The sequence below is a fragment of the Cebus imitator genome, unplaced genomic scaffold (genome assembly GCF_001604975.1).
Source record: "Cebus imitator isolate Cc_AM_T3 unplaced genomic scaffold, Cebus_imitator-1.0 Scaffold619, whole genome shotgun sequence".
Lineage (NCBI taxonomy): Eukaryota > Metazoa > Chordata > Mammalia > Primates > Cebidae > Cebus > Cebus imitator.
The window spans coordinates 151,914-167,133 of record NW_016107934.1 but is presented as its reverse complement, the minus strand read 5'-3'; the positions used below and the strand labels follow the sequence as shown (position 1 = coordinate 167,133).

At 36.3% G+C, this 15,220-nt stretch overlaps 1 protein-coding gene across 5 annotated transcripts in view; it reads right to left on the bottom strand.

The window, feature by feature from the left end:
• CD47 (CD47 molecule) overlaps positions 1-15,220 on the bottom strand; it is a 53,572-nt gene that overhangs the window by 9,210 nt on the left and 29,142 nt on the right. For all 5 annotated transcript variants that reach the window (XM_037734458.1, XM_017517155.2, XM_017517159.2 and 2 more), the window contains 4 exons: positions 7,831-7,938; positions 6,520-6,612; positions 5,289-5,381; positions 4,408-4,500 (listed from right to left, as the gene is read on the bottom strand). In XM_037734458.1, the coding sequence (XP_037590386.1) occupies positions 4,408-4,500; positions 5,289-5,381; positions 6,520-6,612; positions 7,831-7,938 (387 nt within the window). The remainder of the gene's footprint in view (positions 1-4,407; positions 4,501-5,288; positions 5,382-6,519; positions 6,613-7,830; positions 7,939-15,220) is intronic.

Here is a 15,220-nt window from a genome sequence, read left to right as displayed (position 1 = left end):
CTAAAGCAAGTCCTAAATACAGAATCAGAGTCCTACAGATGGAAAAGGTAGAACAGAAGCATTCCATGAACCACTGAGCAGGAGGGGGATCCTACTGAACAGAGACGTCCATTCCACTGAGAGCTGGACTAGATGACAGCCCTGGATTTTCTCAGCAGCAGATTGGGGCACGCCTCCAGGACTGCTCTGTGTTCCTTACTATTTATTCACCACCACTGCACACCCGCACTCTGTCAAGCTTCCAAAGCTGGCAGGGAAAAGGGTGGGTCTTGACCCAAGGAAAGCCAGTCTGTGAGCTAGCCAAAAGCTAGTGAGTCTTTCTCAAACAGGAAAAATGGCAACAGACTGGACTGACAGGCTTCTCCCTGCCACTGGACTCTAAGGAGAAACAGAAAAAAGGACCAGAAAGTTGGCGGTGGGAAGGGAAAGCAAAAAAGAAATAGAAAGGCAGCAAGGACGAGCTCAAAGCTGTGGGTGAGAAAAATGGTCTGTGAGAAGACAGGAATAGGATAAAAAACAGGGGCGTACAGCTCATCAGAGGATGAGCTAACTAGCTAATAGGCAAAGAATCAAAGACAGAAGAAATCAGTAACTATAACTGACAGGAGCATCATCTTACTCTTGCTGCTGAGAGGGCCACATGATGCTTCAGTTCTTAGAGATGTAACGGATCCTTCCAATGCCTAGACTATATACTGTCCCATCCCTGTGAGGCCCAGTTACAGATCTGAGCTCATAGGAGTCTGGTCTCTGTTAGTGCCGTGGGCAGCTTTAAATAAACCTCCCTTACTGTGGAGGCACCTGGGGGAGTGATTTGGTCCTTGCATCCAAACAAGAAGCCAACCTTTTTGTAAAGTGGAATGGAGTCAAATGGCTTGGGGTGCACCACATTTAGCAGCCCCCCCAATAAACCAAGCAGAAATACAGAGCTTTATTTGGGAACATCAAGATAGTTACATGTATATACAACTGACTTCAACTAAACCATGCATTGTATCTATGTTCTACGAAGAAAAAGAGAACTAAACAGCTATCTAATTTTCTGATGGTAATATGAAAGGTCAGAGAAAAGGTTTTAGAGTTACGTTTTTGAGCTCATAAATTTATCAGAATAAACATTGCCAGGGGTGGTGGCACATGCATGCAGTCCCAGCTATTTGGGAGGCTGAGGTGGGAGCACCCCTTGAGCCCCGGAGCTTAAGGCCAGCCTGGGCAACATAATGAGACCCTGTCTCTAAAAACAAAACAAAACAAAACAAAATAGAATATTACTAACTGCCAAGTTACTCCTTTTCTTCCCTAATAATGTGTAAAGAAATGTTTCTAGTTCTAAATCTCAGATCCAAGGGATGTCACATTTGGCCAGTCCATTCTGAAAAAAGAGATCTATGAAGAACGGTACTTCAAAGAGACATCAGTCAGTTGTGATCCCTCTAAACATTATAAAATCAAACATTAATCTCACCTGAGTTAATTCTCTCCAATATGGATATAACCCATGTGACAAAATAGTGATTATGATTAAGCTTCTATTACCATGAGCCTAAGACATTGACAGCCATATATATATATATATATATATATATATATATATATATATATATATATTTTTTTTTTTTTTTTTTTTTTTACCACAAGCCTAAGCATTCCATATGAGCTTACTTGCAATGCTTCTTGATTTGTTCTTCTCTCCCTGAAACATCTGACTACATGCCATAAATATATTTCCAGGGTTTACATTTTTCAGAAGCATTTTTTCTACTGATGCCAAATTTACCTCTTCTTAAATTGAACAAGAAAATATCTGAATTTATATATGAATTTATATCTACACATAGATATAAATTCTACGTATATATTCTGTGTCTGCATCGTTCTAAAATATCTGGGTACAAATTAATCTTGATTTGTACCAAAACACTACATGACTTTATATTGAACTAACTGATAATGGCTCTAAAAAATGGGTAAGTATTGACCCTTATAATTACGTAAATGTTCTGCACAAACAACAAGCCCAACTTTAGTGAGTTTGGTTAGTTTCTTGTAATCTTTTCTGTGCTTTCACATTAAGTTATTGTGCCCAGTCCCTTGTCCAATCTTATAAAATTAAAATGCTTCCAATAAAAGAAAAAATATAACAGTTTAAAAAGTTAAAGAACAGAAAGTGAACACCACTTTCACAGAAAGTTGTAGAAAGTGAAAGTCCTACTCTTTAAAATAATAATTAAGGCTACAAATTTAAAGTTGGAAATAAAAAATATAAAAGTTAAATATCTCATAGCAACATTAACTTCTTGAAGAGAAAGCTTGCATTTTTGACTGAGGATTTTGTTGCATTCTAGTCAAAACACAATCATTTGGCTTTTCTAAAACAGAACATGTGCAATGAGTAAAAATTATTTTGGAGACACTTAAAGTTTTAACTTCCTAATACAAATGCTCAAATTTGCAACCTTAATGTTACATAGATTCAGATTTATATAGTCAGATTATATAAACAAATCATATGAATGTTCCTCCTAGTCCACCAGGTTATCTAAAGAGCAACTTTCCTCTACCTTGTCTCTTCTTGCCTTTCACTGACCGTAGGTTTCCCTCTGAACTCTGGCATCAGACAAGTTGATTCAAAAAGTTAACTGAGGATACTATCAATAAAATTAGGATGCTATCAATAAAACTGCACTAAATTTAAACATATAGCATAAATTTTAGCATATAGCATACTTATATGGTAACCTATGACAAAGAAAAAATAATTTGGGGTACTTGTCAGGATTTGAGTCAATATCAGAACAGTGACAGGTGCAGTGCAGTGATTTCACAGCCTTCTTAGGAATGTAAGTGATGGAGAAGGCAGGAGAGCGAGGTTAAGGGGGTGGCAGAGAGACAATGCTTAGTCCACTTGAGGCATTGTCGCCAGACCTGCTGGCAACTGTACTGAAGATCATTCTTTGCTAGATATGGAAAGGATAGGAAGGCATGGGAGTAAAAGGGAGGACAACCCAGACAGTGAGGAAAAAATAAGAGAGTGCTGCCCATCAGCCAAAGGCATCTAATACTAGAGTTGTGTGGATACGGCAAATCACACACTGGTCTCAGACATTCGTGGGAGCAACAACACCAGGAGTGTCATCTACAAGAACCAGACACGTGGTGATTGGAAGATGTTACAAAAATAGAACACGCATCAACATTCAAGATGTTCACTGTAGGTACCACATGAATTCCATTCTGCTTTAGGTATCTCATTGTATTTTATGGAGTTAAGTTGGTATGAAATTAGAAAAATCTTACTGAGCAACACCTAGGACTTATGAACTCCTATGTTAAAGATAGGCAGATTTTGGAAATATTTTAATTACTTATCTAATAAGCATTAATTAAAGAAAGATACAGAACATATGACAGAACTGAATTCAATTATCAATCACCAAGAACCAAAGTTCAGAAATAAAGGCAGCTTTTTGAAACTATTATGTAAGTCATATGAGAAACTATTTGACTATAACAATTCAACTTTTGTATTAATTTTTAGAAACACAGACAGCAAAGTTTACTTAAAGCAAAGCAGAAACACTATTTTTTAACTCCATCAATTTATAACGTTTGATTACTTTGGTAGATGGTTAAGGGTTTGCTTTATTTCATAAATTAAAAAATAATGATTTTTTAAAGGGAGAAACTAATATAAATTAGATTATTGAAAACATCTTGAAATTAGGTAAGATAACATGAGTTTCAGGCACAATTAAAAATACCTCTCTGTGTGCACACATCTCAATAAAAAATAAGAATTTATGCAGAAACCTGTTACTTGAAAATTGGCAGTTTAAATATAAAAGCTGGAAACAATGAAATGAATTCCATACTTATTAATAATTGATTTTAAAAGGAGTAAAAGCCTAAATTTTAAAACTCAATGTTTTCATTATATTGGTTTTAACTAGATCTGTTTTAAAGTCGTACATTAGAGGTCACTGCTCTTTAAATTAACAAAGGTGATAGATGTTTAATTTTAATTCCTATCTTGGGGTATCTATGTCTCCAAGAAAAAAGAACAAGTGACAAACATGTCTCTGCAGACAGCTATATCACAGGAATACTGGAACAATTGAAAATCCTTTTCTATTACTTAAAATTGATACTCAAAGATCGGGTCCCCTTTTACTTAGTATAAAAAGATACACATTCTAAAATACATAAAGCCATATTCTTTTAAACTAGTTTGTAACCCAAATTTTTCATTAATCCTATATGTCTTCCACCCTCCTTAATTACCCTCAAATCAGTCCAATTATATTTTCTCATTTTTGGTCCTAAACTGGAAGAACAAACTAAAAAGCATTTTCTAAGTGATATATTTGAAATTACTGGCATAGGCTAATGAAAATAAGATTGACTTACCCACAAATTTCATATAAACTAGTCCAAGTAATTGTGCTAGAGCTAAGATACTCAAACCTGAAATCAGAAGAGGGCCATGCATTGGTATACACGCTGTAAAAACAAATAAAATTCTGTATTAGCAATGCATATGAAATAACTCGTTTAAAAAAACAACAGTAATAATCTCAAGTTTTAAGAGAGTAATTATTCTAACGATCAAAAAACAAAAATCATCCATATATGTTTATTATTAACTTAGCCAGTAAAATGACTACAAATTATCATAAGAACAAGGCCCTCCTTTGTACAACACATACCTTATCATATCAAGAAATGAGGACTAGTGTTTCAAGTCTAAGGCTCCAACCAATTGAAGCCCAGTTATTTTAAGAGTTCCTCCAGAAATACAGGCCTATCAGTTTGGGTGCCAGAACAATCAGCCACCAAGCCACATATACAGTCAATATCCTTGTAGCAAGGAGCAAAGCACTATTCACACTGGGGTAAATTGGAAGTTTAAAAAGAATAGCTCAGAATACTAAACGCTGTCAAGTATATGAATAAACAAAAACTCTCATTTATTGGTGGCGATAATGCAAAATGGTACAGCCATTCTGATACAGGGAGTTTGGCAGTGTATTACCAAATTAAACATACTTTCAACATACAATCCAGCAAGTGCACTCCTTCGTATTTGCCCAAATGGAATTGAAAACTTATGTCCACACAATAATAGGTAAGTGAATGTACTTTCCATTCAATTTTGCCATGAACCAAAAACTGCACACACAAAAAAATCAAGTCTATATATTTTTTAAAAGAGAGAAAGAAAAAGAAAAAGGAAGAAGGGCTCTGTCCAAGAGTAACCCATATTAGGTCTTGAGAAAGGTGACTCTTACCCGCAATACAGAGACTCAGTCCAACCACAGCGAGGACATAGGCTATCACCTGAATAACCAATATGGCGATGACGAAGGAGGTTAATCCAAACGCTGGAGAAAGGAAAAGGATGTAACAGAAGTGTGCTAAGCGTATTTAAGAAACCATCACTTCCACCTGCATTTGGTATAATCAGGGATCTCCTAAGACCAAAGACTGACTCTGGAGTTCACAGTTTGATGGTAGATATTAGTTCAGTGATCTAACCCTTCCACACGAGTAGTCAGCTCCAAATTCACACATTCAGCAGCCTTTAATTTTCACAGTCAGCTAAGCTGGACTCGCAGTTTTTATCCTAAATCTTAGAACAATGCTGCTTTTACCACACTTGCGCATGTTACAGTATGAATGGCTATTATGAATGGCTTCTCCACATGCATACAGAATTGCTCTTGTTGAGAGAACTGTTATGCAAATATATGACTGGAAACATCTTACTCTCTATCTTGCACATCTCTAGATCTGTCATTTCACAACCAACTAATACCTTTCCAATGCTCTAAGACCAAGTGTTAAATGTGACTCTTGAATGATAATAACTAAATATGGTAGTGATCTACTTTCAAAATGCAGTGAAAATGATACTAACTATAGTTTGGATATCCATGCCATCTTTTAAAACTACAGTGTTAAGGTTTACTAATAATAAAAACAAATATGGGGAGCCGCAGTGGCCAGGCCAGTTGTCCTGGTGCTGGAAGAGGCGAGGCTATGCGTCCGAGGCCAGCCTGGGCAACATAAGAACCTCTCACTCATTAAAAATAAAAATAAAAACAAACATGTTTCTACTATCTATGATTCATAATTCCATTTCATAGAACCAGTCTTCTTAATGTAGAAGCAGAAGCTTAGCAAAAGAAGAGAAAGGCTGTGTTTAACATCTACTTTTAACTTCAAAAAACTGAAATGAGAATATAAAAATAATCATTAAGAAATTATATGGCATAATTTAAAATTATGCTGATTGGCATTAAATACATATGAAATCACTTTTTACAAAATAGCTGACCTAGAATAACCTTAAAATTAACATGAATGGGAAAATGTCCCTAAAAATATCATGAAAAATATTTTAATAAACCAACTTTTATTGAATTGCAAAAAAATTATATGAGTATTTTCACCAAAACTGCTGCTTTTTTTTTCAATAAAAAAGGTAGACAAAATCATACTGTAACAACGAATACCCACCTGTACTAAACACATAGTAGTGAAGTAATATTAATATCCCTGTAGAAGTCACAATTAAACCAAGTCCAGTAGCATTCTTTAATGAATATTCACCTGTTAATAAATCAAAACATTTAAAATATTTTCTTACATACGTCCTAATCTTTAGGAAGTTAAAGTAGATTTTTTAAATGTACTAATCTAAATTCTACTCCTAACAACTGTGAAAGTTTTAAAAATACACATATCCCCAAAAACCTTGCACAAAATTAGTGAATATTTTTTGATTATTTACGACCAAACATAAGACATCTAAATTTCAACATTTAAATTTCAACATGCTGAAACCCTGAGTTGGCTCTGCCTCCTTCTTAACTAGCTTACAGAATTCCAGATGAGGGATTGTGTATTCACCTTTTACCATTCCCTTCATCTGCTGTATTCAGTATGTCCCAAAGTCAAATCAATTGTTCTTTTACGTTATCTTCTGAATTCACCTCCTTCCTGTCGCTGTCCTCACGAACTTCAGATATAAATAGAGCTGCCAAGCCCATGTTCCTACACATTACACCTGTACTACATTCTTCTCTAGAAACAACGCGGTGCTATAGTTATCAGGCTGAGTCCCAGCCTTCCTTTATATGTGCTATATATCCTCATTTCCCACTCACATTCCCATCCCCCAATAGCAACTGCCAATTTCCACAGACTTGATTCCCACAGTCATTTCACTTTCATGTCTTGGCCAATGACGTTTGCCTCTGCAGTGAGTTGAATGATAACCCTAAAGTTATTTCTACCTCCTAATGCCTAAAACCTGTGAATATTACATCAGGCAGCAAAAGTGCATTAGATGGCAAAAGATACGATGAAGTTAAGAATCTGAAAGGAGGAGCTTACTCTGGATTATAAGAGTGGGCTCCAATTCCAAAGATAATGTCCTCCTAAGAGAGGGGCTGAGGGAGATTTAACAAAAATAACACAGGCAAAGACACACAGGAAGGAGGAGGCAGTGTGACCAGATACGCAGAGCGTGGAGTTATGCTACCACAAACTAAGGAATGATGAGCACTGTCATTCTTTAGCAAATTCCAGAAGCTAGAAGAGGCAAGAAATTGATTTTTCCCTAGAGCCCTGAGAGGGAGTGTGGCCCTGATGACATCCTGATTTCAGACCTACAGCCTCCAGAGTGGTGAGGAAATTTCTATCATTGTAAGGCACCCAGTTTTTGGCAGTCTGTTCCAACAGCCCTAGGAAACCAGTGCATCCCTCCTCACCTGGGAACACACTCATCCACCTCCTGTGCTCCTGCCCAGGAACGGAATATCTTACCTGGGACGAAAAGAATGGCTCCAACAATGACAATGACAGTGATCGTCAGTCCAGCAACAAGTAAAGCGATCGTTTTCTCATCCATACCACCAGATCTATATTTAAGCGCTTAAAAAAGAAAAACAAAGAATTACATAAACTCAATCACAAGTGACGCCATTTTAATAGCTTGTAAGGTACACAGACAAACTGACAAAAGTACTATAATGTGGCAACTTCTGAGGAATGACTCCTTCGTATCACCAAGTCACCCCACATCTCTCTCACAAGCCAATAGATAGTTACATGGCAGTATAAATATGGATGGTGAATTTGTAGGTGACGCCTTATTTTCCTATGCTAACAAATGAGGTTCTACACATCAGTCTTTCTCATTGATGTATTACTAATATCTCAAACGAGATAAATCTTTTGGGGGAGGGGGACACTGCTCTGCGCAATATAGAATGTTCCTTGGCCTCTATGTACTAGATGCTAGTAACTAGATGCCAGTTACATCAAACAAACTGTCTTCGGATATTGCCAATGTCCCCTGAGGAGTAAAATCACTCCAGGCTGACAAGGCAACACTGATGTACATAACACTAATGGGAAATAACGGGTTAATTAACAGTACTGAGAAAAAGAGAATTTTGTTCCACCTTACATAAAGTAAGTAAACCATCTGGAAATCTAGTTATTTTGTTTTGAAAAAAACAATGACAGAATAAACACTGGGCAAATTATATCCTTGTGAAATCCTGACGAAGAAAAAAGCTTAAGTTGTTCAACTAAAATATTTTTTATTGCATTTTAGGTTTTGGGGTACATGTGAAGAACATGCAAGATTGTTGCACAGGTACACACGTGGCAGTGTGATTTTCTGCCTTCCTCCCGCTCACCTATATCTGGCATTTCTCCCCATGCCCTCCCCCCCAACTCCCCACCCCCCACTGTCCCTCCCCTATTTCCCTCCAACAGACCCCAGTGTGTAGTGCTCCCCTCCCTGGGAACTAAAATATTTTAATAAAAATAAACCGCAAAGACGCAACAGGATTCATCACACACGTTATTGTTTCTGCTGCTAGCTCTCCTGTCAAGTATCTCATACCATCTCTGAAAGAAGAATGGAATGGATCAACCTGCAAATATTAGTTCTTTTACTATATATGGATCTTTTAAATTTTGGTTAATATTGAAATTGATTTTTTCATCAAGAAAGTTGTTTAAGGTAACCTAAAAGAAAACTGAGTGGCAGAAAGAAAGAGCACGTGACTGAAAAGCTGCTGTGTGTCATCCACACAGAGATATTCTCCATGCCAGTAATCAATGAGTAACTGTCATGAAAGGGAAAATATTTTAAATGTTATATCTAGCATCCAGTTTTTTTCTTCTGCAATGACAAACATTAAATAAAGTAAAAACAAGAAACAAGCCCCTCAATGATCATGATTAAAAATCTATGTTTAAGGTATACGACAGGTACCTAAAGATTTTTGGAATTTCTACCTACCCATACTTTAGATTATAACCTCAATTTTAGTCTCTTTATGGGGAGATGAGACCTAAGCAACAAATAACCAACTTATTAATGTGGATTTCAGTTACTCCGCTGAAGAGAAGAGAAATCCACATTAATCAGAAAACATTCTATGGCAAGTTCCTCAAGTTTTTATTTGATCTGTTACTTCCGCCCAGCCCTGGGACTTAGGTGTATAATACTCAGTCATATCCCTGCCTTCTTATAAGGCACAGAGTTCTCATAGTTTCCCTATTTTTTAGGCTCAAATGCTGACTAGAATGAAACTGAGTGTATAGGTCACAAAAGGCACATACACAGAAAAAGAAATTTTCTTTAGACATGTCTCATTTTCCATTTTAATCCCATATGTAGTTATCTAAATAGAGCTTGAAAGTTCTACAAAGGGTTATAAAATAGAAGCTGTTTCAAAAGCACCTCACAATCAATCATTCATAAGAAACTCTTTCAGGTTTAATTCAATGCATAAAAGAGCTACTAAGGGTCAGGCATGGTAGCTCATGCCTGTAATCCCAGCACTTTGGCAGGTAGAGGTGGGCGGATCACCTTAGATCAGGAGTTTGAGATCAGCCTGCCTAACATGGTGGAAACCTGTTTCTACTAAAAATACAATAAATTAGCCAGGCGTGGTGGCACACACCTATCATCCAAGCTATTCAGGAGGCTGAGGCAGAAGAATCACTTGAACCCAGGAAACGGAGGTTGCAGTGAGCCAAGATGGTGCCATTGCACTCCAGCTTTTGCAATGAGAGTGAAACTCCATTTCAAAAAAAAAAAAAAAAAAAAAAAAAAAAAAAAAAAAAAAAAAAAGCTGCTAAGAACAAACAAAAATTTGCCTTAGAGTACAGTATTATTTTCCAGGCCACCTTAAACTGTTCCTTAAATTAAGCAGCCATTTCCAACAAATATACATGTTGAAGATCCCAAGTCTGAAAAAAATCTGAAATCCAAACACTTCTGGTCCCAGGCATTTTGGATAATGGACATTCCACCTGTCTCTGTGGGATCTACTTAAATAACCACAGGCAATGAAAGAGTTTCTCCAGGCTTTCTTCAGTGAATCTTCAGAAAGAGTTTCTTTTGATTCATTTTCTTTGCTCACCTAGCCACATTTCAGCAGATACCACGGCAATTGTGGGGTAGGTATCTTGTTGCTAGCCCAGTCATCAAATTTCTCAGTGTAACAAAAGGGCAAGGAATTTGATATAGATGCCATAGAACCCAATAACCTCAAGGACCTTTTATTGATCTCTTCTTGTCCTTCAATAAGTGAATTTATCCTTATTTATTGAATTTATCAAAACATTAAATGCAACAAAGAAAATAAATTTAAGTAATTCTCCACTTAGCATTAAGATAAAAATAATAAAAATAACTTAAGGTGTCCTTAATAGCAGGCTCTTATCAAATTTCCTAGTATGATTTTCAGACTGCTAGGTAAGGCAATCTATGTAATTTTTTAAATCTGCATGCTTTTAAGGATTCTCCTCAACTACAACTACTGAAATCAAAATGCAAAATAAAGTACATGAGAAATAATAGTATTTACATGCTTAACAAAAACTTATAACTTTAGTGCTCAGCCTGACACAGGAATACCAATTATCAGGGGAGACAATATAACATTTTTGTGAACAAATTAGATATTCTAAAATTTTCTTTTATATGTTCTATAAAACAATTAGTAACCAAAGGCAGGCTACTTCTCAGAAATCTGTTGGGTTGGTTCATTCATTTGTTCTACAAATATTTACTGTGTATCTATAATGTACCAGACCCTTTTGTTAGTCTAAATAAAGGAATGAGTAGAAGATTACTTAATTTGACAATAGTTGACTGAGCACTATCCATCTATATGACAATCATGATTCTAAATGCTGACAGTGAACACTAAAGGTTTTCTGATGTTGTGACCAATACACAGCACATATAAGATAAAATGCAGATTGTCACCGATGAAATCTAATGAAATTACCAAGTCAACTTGGGGATGAAATCAAATCTATCATGTAGAGTTTCCATGATACCCCAAAGACTAGATTTGACACACTCACTTAGGCCCACAGAGACTGCAGTCCATCCGACAAAACCCAAAACCCAGGAATTTAACACCTGCCCAAAGACATGACGTTGGAGGGATGGGTAAGTAAGCAGAGAGATAGAAAGGCTTACTAGGCTGATGTGTATCAGACGAAGAATAAATCATAAAGAAAGATGTGTTTGATTTCATTATTATAGTGCTATTTTCTGATAACTCTAGGAAAGTAATTTTAGTATCTTTTTGGTATCTGTTGGGCTGTAAATGAATATTGTTTTCAGTGCAGAATAAAGCATATCTGACACTTTTACACATAAAATTACAATTTCATTTTTTAAACTAAATTTTTTCAAGTATTTAATACACTTATTTAACACACACATGCACACACAAATGAAAGTTTCTGAAACTGGTACTAGAAAAAAAAAAAAAAAGAACATTAATACCAGTTATAAACTGGTTACTTGCCAAAAGGCAAGTTAAATAATTTTATAATAAACTCCACACATGATCCAATTTGCTCTGATGAAACAATTTTGTCACAATGAATACTGACTAGACATCAGTCTACAGGACAGAGATAAAAGAGCCTGGGCTTTGCGCATCAAGTACTTTGAACATAAAAGATTAAAGGAGAGGATGTCCAACAGCCCAAACTTCCTTTTTTCATTATCAACTTTCCCTGGCTTGTGGCTGGTTTCTCAGTTTTAGACTATATGGAGAAAGTTGCATTGTCTGGATTTGGAAAGGGTCAAGGGATTTCTACTGAAGAGTAAAATGCTGAGCTACAGATTTGCTAAATTCCTCCTACAATAAAACCAACACATAGTCACATTATTTAATAACAGAATGTGATCACTATATGGACAGGACCAAGGGAAAGCACTGGGAGTTCAGGATTATTGAATAGAATTCACAGTAAGCTTAACAACAAAGTCTTATTATTAGGGGCAATCAACTAGATCATAGAATGATTCTTCGTGGTAATACTTATGGTAGTGATATTTTACTTTGTTGGATAGAAATTTCCTAGTCCAAGTTAGAATATGTCTTCACTTTTTCAGATAATTTTTCTAATATAGGAAGAAATTTCCTGTTCCATTACTTATTTTAAATATGATTTCATGGCCTAATTACTTTCATTATTAAGGTATCCTCAAGTCTAAACTCAAGAACTTAGTAGGATCTCAAGGTAGTGTAATGAGAACTTTTTTCCTTGAATTTCCTAACAATGCTTTCTACAGGAACATCTACTCAAAGATGTCTGGACCGTAACCAAAATCTCTGTGGAATAATCTTGAGCAGGGAGGGGAAAGTCAAAAAAAAATATTAAAGATGCCTAGAATACAGTTTTAAATTTGAAACCAATTACAGCAGTCCTCACTTTGCACTGTTCTGATATGAATTCCAGTTACCTTGGTTTAATCAAATAAATCCTCACAAACAGTCCAAATTTCAATTACCTCAATATACTAACCAACTGCATAAAGTACAACTTCACTGCTATTTCTTCAGTTCGCAAACAACTATGTAAATAGCAGATGCCCCATCATGATCAGAGATCAATCATGTCACTTCTTTTGAAGACTGCTGGTGACTAGTCACTGTACATCTGATATTAAGGTCATGCACAGACAGCAAAGTATGGATTTCTGTTACCCCCTTGTTTCCCAGTGATAAACCCATGTGACATGGTATAATGGATAAACCAAAGAGGAAACTAGATAAGAAAGATGAAAGAGTAAAGAAATAAAAACTGACAAATGCTGGGTGTGAAATCTGAATAGACCATACATGGAAGAGAAGAAACAGCTGATTATGGAAATGTTGACACTACGGCTATGCAACAACCTCTAGAGACAAAGCTAGAAGAACTCAGTGAAGGTGGACTTACTGACCTAAAGGAAGAAAGTGAGGAAGATGTAACAAAAAGAATAAAGATGTCCCAGAGGAGGTGACTGGCAATAAAATAAGCTTTAAACATTGAAAAACATTAAAGGAATTCTTTCATGACATTGAGAGTGCAAAGGATAAAACGGAAGAAACCGATCCAAACTTAGAAAGGGGTAATGACAATTCACCATGTCATAGAAGAGACGCTTGTGCTGTATCTAAAGTCATGCAAGAATACACAATGTTCAGACTACTCTTGATAACACACTTTCATCCTTGATGTCTCTAATGATTTGATTCACCACAGACTAAATACTAGCTTTATTATTTTTCACTTCCCAATGTCACTATTACTGATAATAACAGAGTTTTTAAGGTTTTTGACAAAAAAAATTAAAGGTGATGGAACAATACAATAATAATTTTTCCCATGCATCATGAAGATTGCTTTGCAGAGTTTCAGCTGACATGGTCATGTTTATCGTCTTGCAGTTTTGTGCCTGTGTAAGACAAAGTTACAAAGGCAAAGAAAGAACAGATGGGCCTATCTCAAAGAATTTCAAAATCTTAGCCAGTTCTTTACATACAGTTAGACCTTAATCCTGCAGGAACTAGAGGACTAGGTGGCCAGCACTTAAAATGTTATCAAAGAGTGAGAAAGTAGAATCCTGAAAATCAGCCAGGAACTTAATTGCCAGTAGAGTGGCTAACTGTGAGTTGATAAGAGTTTTCAGAACACAAAGTGTGTGACATGCAATACTATCAGTTAAGGCTTGGTGTTTCATTCTAGTCATCTCTAAGCTGTTTGCTAAGCATAAAGATTCCGCTTAAAAGTTCCTAAGTTAAAGCTAAGCTAAAGGTGAAGGTATTTAGGAATATTTCCCTGTAAGAGGCCTTTATCTTTGAAACATGGTCCAGGGCTCACCAAGTCCTGATTGGAGGACTTAAGAGTCTTCTTGGGCTACTTCCTCAGTAGGACCGATGGCATCCCGAGATACCACTCAAGGTACAGTTCTGGTATAAAGAGACTCTCTCTCCTCAGACTGAGCAAGTGAGAGCATAACCTGCTGTCTTTACTGAAAGTAAAGGTCAAGGTTTTATCTTGGACCACAAAGACTTACATGCAGAACTGGAAAAACCACGGAGAGAAAGCCCCTGTAGCCAAGTACAGACCATAAATGGTAATCAGGAAAAGTTAAGGTGAACTAGAGCTCTATAAAATAAAAGTCATGGGTCTGAGTTATTATGAATACTTTAGAGGCTTTACCACACTGGAGCCTAAAAAAGTATACATCTAAGCAGGTGGAAAATAGAGGTGCTATTTCTATTTGGTGGAATGCTCAGGCTGTCAGCAGGAGGCACTAACAGAAAAGTTAGATTCAGATCCGTGACTATCTCAAAGACGTGATAAGGCACAGGACATGCATACATACATGTCTCCCTGGCTGCAATGCCTTAAATGTGGGCATTACAAAGCCAGGGAAATATGTACATCACACCCGCATTTCAGGCAGGAAGTTTGGTGCTGAGCAATCGGTAGGCACCCTGTCACTAGCTATTTGCAGAATAAATAAATAAATTAGGTCAACATTCTATTCTATTAATAGGTTTTATCTTCTCAGTATTATGTGCTTAGATACAGGTTAACCCTTCATGGAAAGAAAATTCTCAAAATAAATTCAAAACAGGGAGGCAGTACAGTGCAGTGGTAAACAGTAGCAGTTCAAATCCCAGTACTACCAGGAAATGGCTGGGTGATTGTGGGCAAATTGCCTCATCTATCTGGGCCTGTTTCTTATCTACAAAATGGGAGAAATAAAGATACAGATACAGAGTACTTTGCACATTTGTACAGAGTACTCTGTACATTTCAGATACAGAGTACTTTGCACATTTGTACAGAGTACTCTGTACATTTCAGATACAGAGTACTTTGCACA